Source organism: Castanea sativa, chromosome 9, assembly GCF_040712315.1.
Source record: "Castanea sativa cultivar Marrone di Chiusa Pesio chromosome 9, ASM4071231v1".
NCBI classification, from domain to species: Eukaryota; Viridiplantae; Streptophyta; class Magnoliopsida; order Fagales; family Fagaceae; genus Castanea; species Castanea sativa.
In genome coordinates, this window is record NC_134021.1 from 45762096 (window position 1) to 45776409 (window position 14314).

The window sequence follows — 14314 nt, forward strand, 5'->3', positions numbered from 1 at the left end:
TTTTTATTATACATCAATTATAATATCTCAATTCAATCAATATGGTAAAAGAAAGTAGTGAAGTTTTTTATTTTTTGTATTACATTTTTTTAATGGAAATTTTTTATATTACTAAACTTATTACCAAATATTCTAAAAGCACATAAAAAAAAAATCACAATTTCAATACTAGTGGTGTATTTAGTGAAAATGACAAACACCTAATTACGATGTATAATATAAGATAATTTTGGTAAAAATTGAGATTTTATTTAATTTATTTACGTGATATTAGAATTATTCAAGCTAATATATTAGAAAAGAAAAGAAGAACTTGGTCAAAGAAGGTGTGCGCTTATAAAAGTCCATTGAGTATCAGAGGAAAGTGAGAGAGGATAAAAAAAGAAAAAAGAAAAGAAACAAAATAAAAATTCAGTGCCAGTAAGGACATAGGAGTTAAGGAGTCGTTAAACATGGAAGACATGTTGCTATGCTCATCCCTCTCTCTTCTTCTCCTCCTTGCAGTAGCTTTCAAGTTCTTGCTCCAAACAAGAACAAAACACAAACACCACCCACCAAGCCCACCTTCTCTACCAATTTTAGGCCATCTCCATCTCATTAAGAAACCCCTCCATCGTACTTTATACCACTTTTCACAAAAATATGGTAACATCTTCTCTCTACGATTTGGGTCCCAACTCGTAGTCATTGTATCATCCCCATCTGCAGTTGAAGAATGCTTTACCAAGAACGACATCATTTTAGCCAACCGTCCTCGGTTCCTAGTCACCAAGCACGTTGCCTACAACCACACCACCATGGCAACAGCTTCTTATGGAGACCATTGGCGCAACCTTCGCCGCATCAGTGCCTTAGAAATCTTCTCAACAAATCGTCTCAACATGTTTCTAGGAATCCGAAAAAATGAAGTCAAGCACTTGCTACGCAAGCTGTCACGAAACTCGTGCCAAGGTTTTGCTAAGGTAGAATTGAAATCAATGTTCTCAGAGCTGACATTTAACATCATAATGAGAATGGTGGCAGGAAAGAGATACTACGGGGAGGACGTGAAAGATGAGGAAGAAGCAAGGCAATTCAGGGAGATAATGAAAGAGATATCAGGGTCAGCAGGGCCCTCAAATCCACAAGAGTTTGTGCCCTTGTTGCGGTGGATTGATCGTAGGCGTTGGGAGAAAAGATTGATGAAACTGGCCAACAGGGCAGATGCATTCTTGCAAGGTCTTATTGATGAGAAGAGGAGTACAGAAGAGAAGGGGAATACTATGATCGATCATCTGCTTTCTTTGCAAAAATCACAGCCCGAATACTACACGGATCAAATTATCAAAGGGCTTATACAGGTACGTGTAGGTCATTTCTCTTTACTTCTTCTCCTTCTTCTTATTTTTGTTGTTGGAAATAGATGCTTAAAAAGCTGATAACATCAATAACAAGATTGTTAAAGACGATGAAAATATATATTGGATATTCTGTAATCAAATAACCAAATCTGACCCAATTGTTTAAATAAAACATTTATAACACAAATTTGAAGTCAACTGCAAATCAATCTCGTAGTCTTGATTTCTAAGCAGGAAGTTGTTTATGTAATTATATTCTTCTCACTATCTTTGCATTTTTTTAGAATAAGATTCTCTTGCAAGGTTGAGACTTGAGACTCTAATATATATATATATAACCAAAATTTTGACTATTTATTGACCTCTCCTTGCCACATTATTATTATTTTTTTACCACATAATAATAATTATTAATAAAAACACTTCTACTAAAACATAAAACTTAAGAACTCTTCCCTACGCAAGTTATCTCTGTTTTCCTATTTGACTTTGAAGGCCTTTGCTTTATCTATATATATGCCTTTGATTTTTTTTTTTTTGACTTTCTAAGAGCTTGCATATCAACAATGTTAATATATAAAAAATAAAACTCTCTTTCTCTCTCTCCAAAATCAAAACTTGATCTTAGTCTTTTAATGGCTAAACATATGGCGTCTTTTCTCTCTCTAGCGAGAAACCCTAAATGGCTAAACATGCTTAATGAAATTTGCTTCTCACTAATGGAGTCACAAAGAAGGAAATTGGTCGAGCAAAATAATACATAGTGGGGACTTTATGGTGAGTTTTTCTCCCTTCTCCGAAGTAGGACGTAAATCATAACTTCTTTACCGTAGTATTGAATTTATAGGTGGTGACTAACATTAATTAATTTCAATATAATCTTCAGAGCCGGTTTTGTTCCAATCTTGGTATGAATAATCAAGTGGTCAAAGTTGCCTAGGAAGTTTGACAAAAGATAATTATGTTTTTCTCTTGTACTATCATGTTTTGTGCAGCAACTAATGAAATAATATACCTTCATGACTGAAGTTTTGCCTCTCTTTTTCTATGGATTAATATTCTCGTTGGAGTGTGATTACAGAAAATTCCTTTTACAACACCAATTAAGTTGTATGCACTATTTTGAACATATGAGGTATAATCTAATCTCTTCGGTACTTCCCAAACAAAAAAAATGGAACCAAGGACTTTAGGAACTAAATACTCATATATTTCATTTTATGGTTGAATTTTTGTGATAATTTCCAAATTCAATTTGTATTATTTGTATTATGCTTTATTAAAAATTAAAGAAATAAAAAATTTGAATTGTTGGTATTGGGATTTGGATTACTAACAGCTTTAGTAAAGTTAAAAGTTTAAAACAAAGTTAGAATTGTTAATTGGTAACTTTTTAATTTAGGCAAAATTGCTTTTCTTAAATGTTTAAAAAAAAAAAAATTTGAATTGATTGAGACAATTAAGCAATGGGAGTAGGAAAAGAGAAGATAGATAATGAGGGCATCACAATCCAACGAATGATTGCCAAAGTTCAACCAGTGCTTCTTATTCTTTTTTTACATTTATATATTTCAAAATCTATTCTTTCCAAATTTCTCTTATTGTGTGCGTGAGGAGGGTTTGTTTTATTTATTGGCTTAAAGTGTTCAAAGGATTTTTCTTTATAATAATTCTACTATTTAAGCTAGATGACTAAAAGCAACCTTTACTTAATATTTGGTACATTTATTTTTCTTTACTCTAACCAAGTCACTTTATTCATCTAAAGGTTGAGACTATATAACAGTATTGGCGTTAGTGTTATCACTATTGGCCTTTGTATTTTTCTCTTATTGATGTAACTTTAATAAGTGAAAATTTACAACTTTTGTTCAACTTTTCCGTGCATCCCACGAATCAGCGACTAGTTTTATATATAATAGTATAGAGAGTTATAAGTCATTTACCGAATGAAATTTTGTGGTACTTATTAATCTTTAATCATATCTTATTAATTATTTTATGTTATATTGCTCTTTTCACAAATATAAATTTTGTTTTTTACCATCTAGAGGTAAGCTAAAGTTGGGTTAATTCTTTTGTCCAGTGCTCTTCTATATTCACTAGACGAAACACTAGGCCAATGCATATTACCCTACTTGTGCTATCTAGTATGACTATCTATTACATTGGAGCCCAATTTGTTGTGTCGATAGTAACGTAGAAATTTAGAATGAACACCAACAATATCTCAACCTTTTGACTCAGGGATATTTTATTAGGATATCCTTTGTCAGAATACTATTAATCAATTCGTAAAAATAAATATTAGCTATTAATCCATTTTTACTTTAAAAATCTTGGCGTGATTTTGAGAATCTCTAAAATAAATATTAGCTATCGATATTAGCTAAAAATAAAAATATTAACTATCAATAAAATTCTTGGTGTGATTTTACACGCCCTGAAGTTTCAAAATTTGAAATTTACCTTATGAAGTTTGGGTTTTTGAATTTTATACATTAATATCTCAAAATTTGGATTTTATGCCTTGAAGTTCTGGGGTATTTGAATTTTACACCCCCATATTATGAAACTTCAGGGTGTAAAATTCAAACACCCACAAATTTTAGAGAGTAAAATTTAAACACCTTCAAACTTTAAGAGATAAAATCCAAAATTTGAAATTTCAGAGTGTAAATTCTAAATATTTCCAAATTTTAAGAGTATAATTTGCAATTTACTCTACTTTTAAATTATTGTCGTGATTTTAACAACTTATTGAATGTATAATAAGCAGGGCTTGTTATCTGCTGGGACTAAAACATCGGCAATGACATTAGAGTGGGCAATGTCCAATTTACTCAATCATTCTCAAGTGTTGAACAAGGCTAGGGTTGAGCTGGATAATCAAATTGGACAAGAAAAATTAATCAGTGAACTGGATGTCTCTAAGTTGCACTATCTACAAAATATAATCTTGGAGACTCTTAGATTGTATCCTGCAACCCCATTGCTTTTACCCCACATGTCCTCTGAAGATTGTACAATTGGAGGATATGATGTTCCACGTGAGACAATGTTATTGGTTAATGCATGGGCCATACATAGAGACCCTAATATATGGGATGATGCAACTAGTTTTAAGCCTGAGAGATTTGAAAGTGGAGAGAGTGATGTAAACAAGTTAATGCCATTTGGACTAGGAAGGAGGGCTTGTCCCGGGGCAGGCCTTGCCCAACGCACAGTAGGCTTGACATTGGGGTCATTAATTCAGTGTTTTGAGTGGGAAAGGATAAGTAAAGAAGAAGTTGACATGGTTGAAGGTAATGGGTTCACCATGCCCAAAGCTGTGGCATTGGAAGCCATGTGCAGAGCACGCCCGATTATAGCTAAGATTCTTTCTATGTCTGAGGATGAGTTTTGAACAATTTTCTTGAGGTTATCAAGAATAGCCAAGCTATATTTCCAGAGATTGCTTTAATATTAGTTACTTAGTAAACGTTATTGTAATAAGTATATTGCTAGTATTTATATTGTATTATTGTATTAGTACATTTTTACTTTTTTTTCTAGCTTGCCCTATATAATAATTTGTATTTTTTTTAATATAAGATAAAATTCTACTCTACCTTAATCTAAGTATATATGTGTGTGAAATTTCCTCCTGGAGACTTGAATTCCGGCCCTTACCTCCCACATCTCACAAACATTTATACTTGTGGAGTGACCATCGCACCAAGAGTTTATGGTGGTAATAATTTGTATTAACTTAATAGTTTATAGGCATAAGGAATAAGAAAGGTTTTGGAAAGATTAGCATATTGCTTTCGTACTATTTTATGTGACATTATGGTTTACAGTTGTTAATTTAATAGAGTATTCAAATAAATTTTTTTGGGAAATGATGTCATTTAATTGATCTTTTTATGGGACAAACATATTCATTTGCTCTTACATACATACATATATATATATATATATATATATATATATATATACATATATATATATATATACACATTTTTTTTTTTTTCAAAGTGAGCTATCTTAAGTCAAGTTTGAGCTTGAGCTTGAACTTTTAATAAAGTACCACAAAATCAAATATAAACATCTCAAAGCTCAACTTGGCAATATTTTAGTTGTATCACTATATTGTGTCATTCAAATGAATATCAACTCATGCATAATAACAATAAAAAGAGATTAGTTTAAGTTATATCTGGAGTAATTTTAGAAGAGTTACATTATTTTTACATTGTAAATTCTTAACAATTCTAATGGTTAAAAATATACTAAGGCTTTGTTTGGGAGTTTATAAGGGAAGGAAATAGGATTATAAGGGAATGGAAAGGAATGAAATGAAATAAAATGTATTTAAGCAAGAGAAAGAAATAGAAAAGAATAGAATGAAATTAAATTAAGTAACCTCGATTGGATGTTTTAAAATAAAGGAATGGAAATGAATGAAAATGAATGGAATGTAAGTAATCTTGTTTGAGAGTAACATAGAGAGAATTGAATTGAATCATTTTATGACAATATTACTATTAAACCCCTATTTTAAAATAAATGGTTGAATATATAATGGTATTTTGGGAGTTTTAGTAAAAAAAATCATTAAATCTAATTTCATCCCCTCCCATTCCTCTCAATTTCAAGGGAATGAAATTTAAGGTTTTAAGAGAATACAGAGGAATGAGTATTTCCTCTTACTCATTCCATTCCCTCCCATTTAAACTCCCAAATAAGAGATTGGACTTTTATTCTCTCTATTAAAACTCCCAAATAAGAGAAGGGAAGAATATTATAAAAGTACTCTTTTCATTCATTTACATTCCATTCCATTCCCTTCTTCCAAACGAGGGATAAGGCCATGTCATCAATTTTCTAAAATTAATGTTTTTTACTTTTTAAGAGACGCCAATAGGAAGCAAAGGGCAAAGAGAAGTTACAATAGAAGTAGTTGGGTGCATGAGGGATTTTTCTCTCTCTTCAATATTATTAATACACTTTACACTATTCATCTCAGATAATTACACATGTTTTCTAAAAAATACTTACTCATAACAAACACTCAATTATGTGTTTTAAGTTTTTAAAAAATGTTATAAAAACATGTTACCAAACACATCTTTTTCATTATGAGTACTCAAAAGATGCGTTTTTAGTAAACTTTTTAAATCACAGTTTTCACATTATTTTGAAAACTAAAACCACAATACTCCAACCAAATGGGCCCTCACTATTCCAAAGTTTGGGAGTGGAAATATGGGTATAAGGGAACTTTTCCTCTCTTCCTCATGACCTCTTTCAATTTCCACTTTTGGCTAACTATGAGTCAAAGTTTCAGAGTTTTGTTGTTGTTGTTGTTGTTGTTGCATTTTCTTGCATTTCAGCTTATTTTGATTTCTCTTTCCACAAAGCACCATTAGCCTTTGTTTGCTATACATTGTGAATTTTGGGTTTGACTCTCCACTAACAAACCAAGGGGAGATTTAGGCCGTTCTTACATTTTTGGCCTTTGTATCAAAACATCCCGATACTAGTCTAATAATTTCAAAAAGAAGAAAAGATGTCATGGACCAAATATTTGAAATTAGATACCCCTAAAATTGTATATTAAATCATGAAATAGAGATAAATCAAGTAAAAAATAGGATGCATGGGACATAATCATAGTATGCATTGGACTTTTATTTACCCCAAGTAATTTAAAAATTTTAAACAATAATAATAGCTAATAGAAAAATAATTAACACTACAAACATACTACATAAATTTTATTAAATTATCTCTAAATTTTATAATTTTTATTGCTAGTGAATTTACATAATAATTTTAATCCTATATTATGTGATATGGATGACTAAATAAAACTCAATATAAAAATTAAAACAAACAAAATAAATGAATAATTGAAGCTACTGTTATTTTCTTTCATTTTGTTAGTAAACTTAAAAAAATAAAAGTAAGAAAAAAAAAATAAGGTTGAGTGGAGACAATCTGAACATCATAAGTACTAAAAATGTCATGCTTTTGAATTAAAAAATTATCGCCAAGGTTGACAAATGAATGCAATGAAATATATGTTGGAGTGGGTTGTGTCTCAAACACTTAGCAATTACCATTGTACTTTGTGTCCCACGTTGTTTAGGAGTGAACCATGTTATGTGTTTATAAGCCACTATCCATCTTAAGTGGAAACTTGAAAAATAATGGGCTAAGTGTTAGAGTTGAGCTTGGATTGGGTTTAGGCTTGTCCTTATCATTCTTGGGCTGTATTGTTTTTTCCTTTCTTTTCAATCTAGCCCAATTCTATTCAGCCCGTTGGGCAATCCCTAAGAACCTTGTTGGGGGCATTTAATGAGCTGCTCGTTGGGCATGCACAATGACTGTTGGAGCCAGCCTACTATTCTTTCTTTTCCTTGGCTTATAAACCCTTCAACCCTATTTTTCCTCTTAACATCTTTCCTTTTTACAGCTGCACTCTATAGCTTTTCTACTCCTCTATTTCTTTGTTTGAGTGTGCGTTCAATTTGAAGAAATCACTATAATTTCATCATGCAAGGTTGTTCGACAAGAGAGCCATTCACACTGAGTTTTACTCTGGGTGGCACGAATCAACCTTCAAGAACAATTCATTTTATGTGATTCTATAGTTTGTAAAATCTTTCTAACTCTATCTAATTATTTTTGTTATTGCTAATTTTTTAGGGTTTACATTGTTGAATCAAAACTTGTTTATTTAGCCATATTTACCAATAATATAGACGACGGTTAGGTGGCGGTCCTAGCTAGTGGGGGGAGATTGGAGATAGATGACTGCTAAGTGAGAGTACGAGACCAAAGGGGTGAAGATGAGTCGTGATGTTGGTAGAAGGAGATCGAGCTTAAGAAAGTGTGAATCAAAGGGAGAAAATTTTGAGAGTGAAGACAAGAATTTGAGAAAGTGATAATAAGATAAAGAAACATGCATTTGAGAATATGAAACTATGAAGCAAAGAAAGTTAGATGCACCATATATGCAAGAAAATAAGACTTCCACTTGACCCCAAAAAACATGTAGTTTCAGTTGGTTATTTGCTTTATTTCACACGTAGAAACCCTTAATCATACCTATTCACATGCAATTACATTATCACGTAATGTGAATGAAAGATGTGTGATATATATGTTACTTTCTTTGCTTAAACTATTACGTTTTGTATCAAGTACTATAAGTTACTGAACATTGGAATAATCTTTCTTCTCATTCTTCTCTTATCCTTTCTTTTACTGAACATTGGAATAATCTTTCTTCTCATTCTTCTTTCTTCCTTTCTTTTACTATACATTGGAATAATCTTTCTTCTCATTCTTTTTGTATCCTTTCTTTTACTGAACATTGGGAATAATCTTTCTTCTCATTCGTCTTTTATCCTTTCCTTTTCCTATTCAATGTACATATAATGATTCCTAAATGAAAATGTTAAAAGGAGTTCACCTGTTTATTATCCCCATTCATAGGAACAAATGTCTTGAAGATTGATAAAGAATTTTGCTTTTCTACCCCATTTGCTCCCTATCTAAATCCCAAAATTCAATCTTTCCCTCCTCTCATTTCCTCTATAGTGGCGAATTCAAACCATTTTTATTCTCCACATGAATCCACAATTACCAATTGGGCCTAGGAATGTACCTCCTGAGCCAGGTGACGCACATAATGCATCTTGGAATGTACCAAATGAAGTGCATGATGACCTGCCAACAGTTACATTTTGGCAAGCAGCACAATCTTGGTGGAGAAATCTTTGGAACCAATAGGCTCCGCAAGTTGAAGGTGATGATCACCTCCATGATCATGTTCACCCAACCCCTTTAGAGAGGTGGTTCACAATAAAAGTTCATCCCCGGGTGACTCCTGTTCGAGTCTTTTGGTTCCTTCTAGGATTGATTAGTTCTCTTTGTGCTCTTTCCACCTTCATTGCAACTCAATTTTACATTTTAAAGATTGGAGGTCATGTTAGTGTTGTTTTCTTGGTGGCGATCTTGCACACAGTTGCACTCCTATGTCTCTTATTATTTGGGTTCTTTAATTCTGCATATGAGAGATATAGGAAACATTTTATGTTCAAATCAATTGGAGATTTTATAATTATGTTTGGACTATGTTTTCTGACTTCAGAAACAGGGCGCAAGCTTATGAGTCCCTTTGAGGCACCATATCCAGTGAAGCCAAATTATCGCCAAAAGATAAAATTCTCTGAAATTGCAGGTGTTGTAACGAGTTTAATTCTCACCGTTGATGCCCTCTCTATAATCAATTTACTGAAGCCTGGCCACCAGTATTTCATCTTTGAAGTCACGGCTACGTTGACAATGCACTTGAGCTTGGACTTGCTGCTCAATAGGAACCTTTTTTATGGTGCTTTTGGAGTGTCAGTTATTTTTCTGATTGTTGTCTTCAAGAATTTCATTTGGCATAATGCGGTAAATGGGCAGGTCTCTGTGAATCAACAACGTCGCCTTCCATTGGTTCCTGCAGAAAATATTGCTTGAGTTGCATCGTTGCATGGAAAATGATACATGTATAACTTGGTAGAATAATATGATAATGTATAGAAATGTCTAGCAATAAAGGGGATTGAGGTTGAAATCCGGCCGGTACAAAAAACCAATTAGTTTTACTCTGATGTTAAAAGCAATTATCATAGTGTAGATGCTATAGATTTAAATTCTACTGTATGTATCCAAAATAATAATAATGTACATATGTATGCTAATAGAAGTTCTTTTTCATAAATGCGGAACAAGATATGCAATTGTAGTGTCTTCTTTTTTCTATAATATAGTTTATGTTGGTGAGAAAGAAGATCTGTACTATAAATTTATATATTTCTCTTTTATATTTTTCCCCCCAAGCCTCAAGTTAAAACCCACATATTGAGAGGAAAATGACGTATATATCCAATACATAAAATAATTATTGCTCAGCCATACTACAAAAGCTTTTCTTTAGATTTATTTTTTGAAATTTTTTTTACTAAATATCTATAATCATCAGAAATAAGAGGAGTATGGGATCTCCATCTCCGTGCTCAACCTAGCTGTCAAGATTAACAAACCGATTGTTTATTTTTTATTCTTTTATTCTTAATGGTCAAATTAGCCATTAATATGTTTCTCTTAAAAAGAAAAAGTCATGGATATAGAGGGAAAGACCATCTTGAAAACATAATAAATTTTAATGGACAAAAATGAAAAATCTCAAATTTAAAGAACTATTTTTGAGGAAAAATTTAAAAAAATGGTAAACTACATATTTGATCCCTATTCTTTACACTATATTTCAATTTGATCCTCAACCTTTCAATTGTATTAATTTGGTCCCTAACCTTTCTGTGACGTGTCAATTTAGTTCCTACTATTATCCAAAAGACGTTGCAAATGGCCAAAATAAAAAATTAGTTTATTGCCATATCAGTAGAAACTAATTTTTTATTTTGGCTGTTAGCCATGTTAGCAATTTCTATCTAAAAAATAATGCTAGTGACTAAATTGACACAGAACTAAAAGGTTAGGGACTAAATTGACACAATTAAAAATGTTAGAGACCAAATTGAAATATGATGTAAAGGATAAATACGCCGTTTACCCTTTAAAGAACAGCATAGTACATACAATGAAAATAACCTCTAAATTTTAAGGGTTAAAAATATAATTTAGTTTAAAATAAAATAAAACAAGCTAAACAAAAGAGGGCTAGTTTGAAAAATAATATATCTTCATAATTTGCAGGTTAAAGCAATCACATTTCACAAAAAGTTGAATTTCCAAAGATGAAAATTAAAATAAAAATGGGAATAGAGGGAACACCACGTAAAGTTAGTAATAAGTCGTTATAAAATATATTATTAGAGCATCAACAACGGTAGAGCCATAATTTTAACTAGTTGACTCTATTAAACATTACTTTATTAATTTTACCTCCTCACTTTTACAAAACACTCACGTCGATGGTTTTATTTTAGTTTTTAACACAATAAAATATCATAAATAGAAAAATAAAATAATATATATACTATAATAAACAATTCATTTATTTATTAACTTACTTCACTATCTTTAACCACCACCACCACCACCCCCACCAGTATGAAACCCCTACCACCACCAGTGTGAAACTCATATGGGAAGAAGAAAAAAAAAAAAGCTAGCAACCCCATCCCAAATCAGCCACAACACGAACACAAATACAAACCCAGCAACACTAAATCAACCAAACACAAACCCACCACACCTAGCAACACAAACACAAACCCACCACACCCACGACAGAGAAAATAAGATAGCAGAGAGAGAGGGGCGGATTGAAGTCACAGTCAGAGCCGAACTCAACACAGAGTACTCCAGGGAAGAGCTTTTTGAGGCATTCGATTGGTGGCTGGGCAGGCCGGTGAGGTGGAGGAAGAGAGAAAAAATATTAAAGGGAGAGGAGAACAGCGACAGAGAAGGGAAAGGAGATTGGCGATGGGGAAGGGAAAGGCGGCACGGAATGGGTGAGGAGGATGATGAATGAACGGAATTGGGTCGACGATGGCTGATTGAACAGAGAGATGATGAATCGGTGAAGAGGATGATGAATCAGTAAGGATGATGGATGAGAAGGATGAGTGAAACGGGTGAAATGAAGAAAAAAAGAAAGAGAAAAAAGAAAGGAATAAATATTATTTTAATGAGAGGTGGGAATAAAAAATATTATTTAATTTAAGCTTTGGGACCGTGCACAGTAACTAAGCAGGTAAAATTTTTACCTATAAGAGCATCCACAGCAGTGGAGTTAAAAATTTAGCTTTTTAGCTCCACAAATTTTTACCTACTCACTTTACAAAACATGTTGCAGCAGTGGATCTGGTTTAGTTTTCAACACAATAAAATAATATAAACATCACAATAAAATAATGTATTTACTACAATAAAATAATATATCCACTATAATAAAATAATATATCCACTACAGTAAAAAACAATCCACTACTGTTGCCGCCACCAACTCTTCCACCGCTGCCGCAATCGCTACCCAAAAAATTTATCAACTGTGAATAGTGAGTCGGAGGACACAGAAAAAAAAAATTACTATTTTATTCTCACTCTCTCTCTCCAAATAAATATAAAAAAAACCCTATTCTCTTTCCTCAGTCTCTATTATCTCTCTCTCTCTCTTTAGTCACCGATCTCAACTCTTAATCTTTCTTCCTTTCTCAAATCAGCTCTCTCTTTCTCCCTCTCTCATATTAGCTCTCTCAAACCTTGCTTTGTGTAGATCAGCAATGGTTGAGCATGGTAGGTCCATGGAGGTGAACTTGCTCCAAGTAGATCGGCGATGGCTGAGCATGGTGGGTCTGTAGAGGTGCTGTGGTTTGGGTTCGTGTGTTTGGGTCTGTGGATTTGGTCCGTGGAATGGGTCTAGGTCCGTGTTGATTGGTGGTGGTGGTGGGTTTGCTCATCAGTGGTCCATGTAGATCGATGGGTCTAGGTCCGTGTAGATTGGTCCGTGTAAAGGTTGCTGATTTTTTTTTTTTTTTGGTGATTTTTGGGGTGTGTGTGGTGGTGGGTGGATGAGCTCCTCTTTCTCATATGGTGGTTGTTGGAGAGATAGAGACAAAGAAGAGAGGAAAGAGAGAGATGGGAGAAGATGTGGTGGTGGTGGTGGTGGGGGTTGCCGTGGTCGGAATTGGGTCTGTGGTGGCGTGGGTCGGCGGCGTGAGAGGTCTGAAAGTTGAGAGAGAGAGTTGAGAGATTGTGAGATTTTTGAGAAGAAAAGAAAAAAAAAAAGGAAAAAATAATATTTTAATCGAGCTGGGAATAAAAAATTAATTTTTTAAGCTCTCAGCTACAGTGCACATCTATAGATAGATGTGCATTGTAGCAATGTTGCTCACTTTTTATATATGGTGGTACAAAAAATAGCAATTTAACTTTTTAGCACTACCAATATTAATGCTCTTAATATCTCTGATTATCAAAATCTTTCACCTAAATCCATAATCATCATTCTATATGTTGTCAAGATGACGAGATTTTGTATTTTTTTTTTCTCTAAAGAAAGATGACTAGTATTCATTCACATGGGCTGTGAAAATGGTGGAATAAACTCACATTTTATCTGATATGAATGTACATTATTAGCCTTTTGTTTATTATTTACTTATTTGTTTAATTTTTTTTTAACCTATAAAATACTAAATTTGGCATTACAAATTGGTATTGGTTCCATGCTCTTTTCATGAAGCGACTTAACTGATTCCATTCCTTTTATTATAATTTTTGTAGGAATTTTCTTTCTTTGCCTACTCTACGTTTTCTTTTACCTATAAAAATAATTTGGAATCTACTTTGAGTCTATCTTCTGTGCTTTAATTTTTTATTTATGTACAAGTAGAGGTTTGGAAAAGATGCTCTTTGAAGACCAATATAAAAAGCAAAACACCGCAACTCTCCCACCAACTTCAAAACCAAAATCAAAATCCATTTTCAAGTGAGTTCACTCTAGTCCTCTTCTCCATACCCCTTGATTGCCAGTTTAATTAACCTTCATCACACAATGAATTTCCAGTAATGTGAATGAAAGATGTGTGATATATATGTTACTTTCTTTGCTTAAACTATTACGTTTTGGATCAAGTACTAGAAGTTACTATGAACATTGGAATAATCTTTCTTCTCATTCTTCTTTTATCCTTTCTTTTACTATAGAATAATCTTTCTTCTCATTCTTTTTGTATCCTTTCTTTTACTGAACATTGGGAATAATATTTCTTCTCATTCTTCTTTTATCCTTTCCTTTTCCTATTCAATGTACATATAAATGATTCCCAAATGAAAATGTTAAAAGGAATTTACCTGTTTATTATCCCCATCCATAGGAGCAAATGCCTTGAAGACTGATAAAGAATTTTGCTTTTCTACCCCATTAGCTCCCTAACCAAATCCCAAAATTCAATCTTTCCCTC

General features: G+C 32.8%; 1 protein-coding gene across 1 annotated transcript; it reads left to right on the plus strand.

Annotated features, from left to right (window-relative positions):
- The first annotated feature begins 371 nt into the window (after nucleotides 1–371).
- Nucleotides 372–4956, plus strand: LOC142609626 (cytochrome P450 81Q32-like). The gene is made up of 2 exons (XM_075781258.1): nucleotides 372–1340; nucleotides 4120–4956. Exons 1-2 carry the CDS (start codon nucleotides 453–455, stop codon nucleotides 4744–4746), a joined length of 1515 nt encoding a protein of 504 aa, XP_075637373.1. The 5' UTR covers nucleotides 372–452; the 3' UTR covers nucleotides 4747–4956.
- The last annotated feature ends 9358 nt before the right edge of the window (nucleotides 4957–14314 follow it).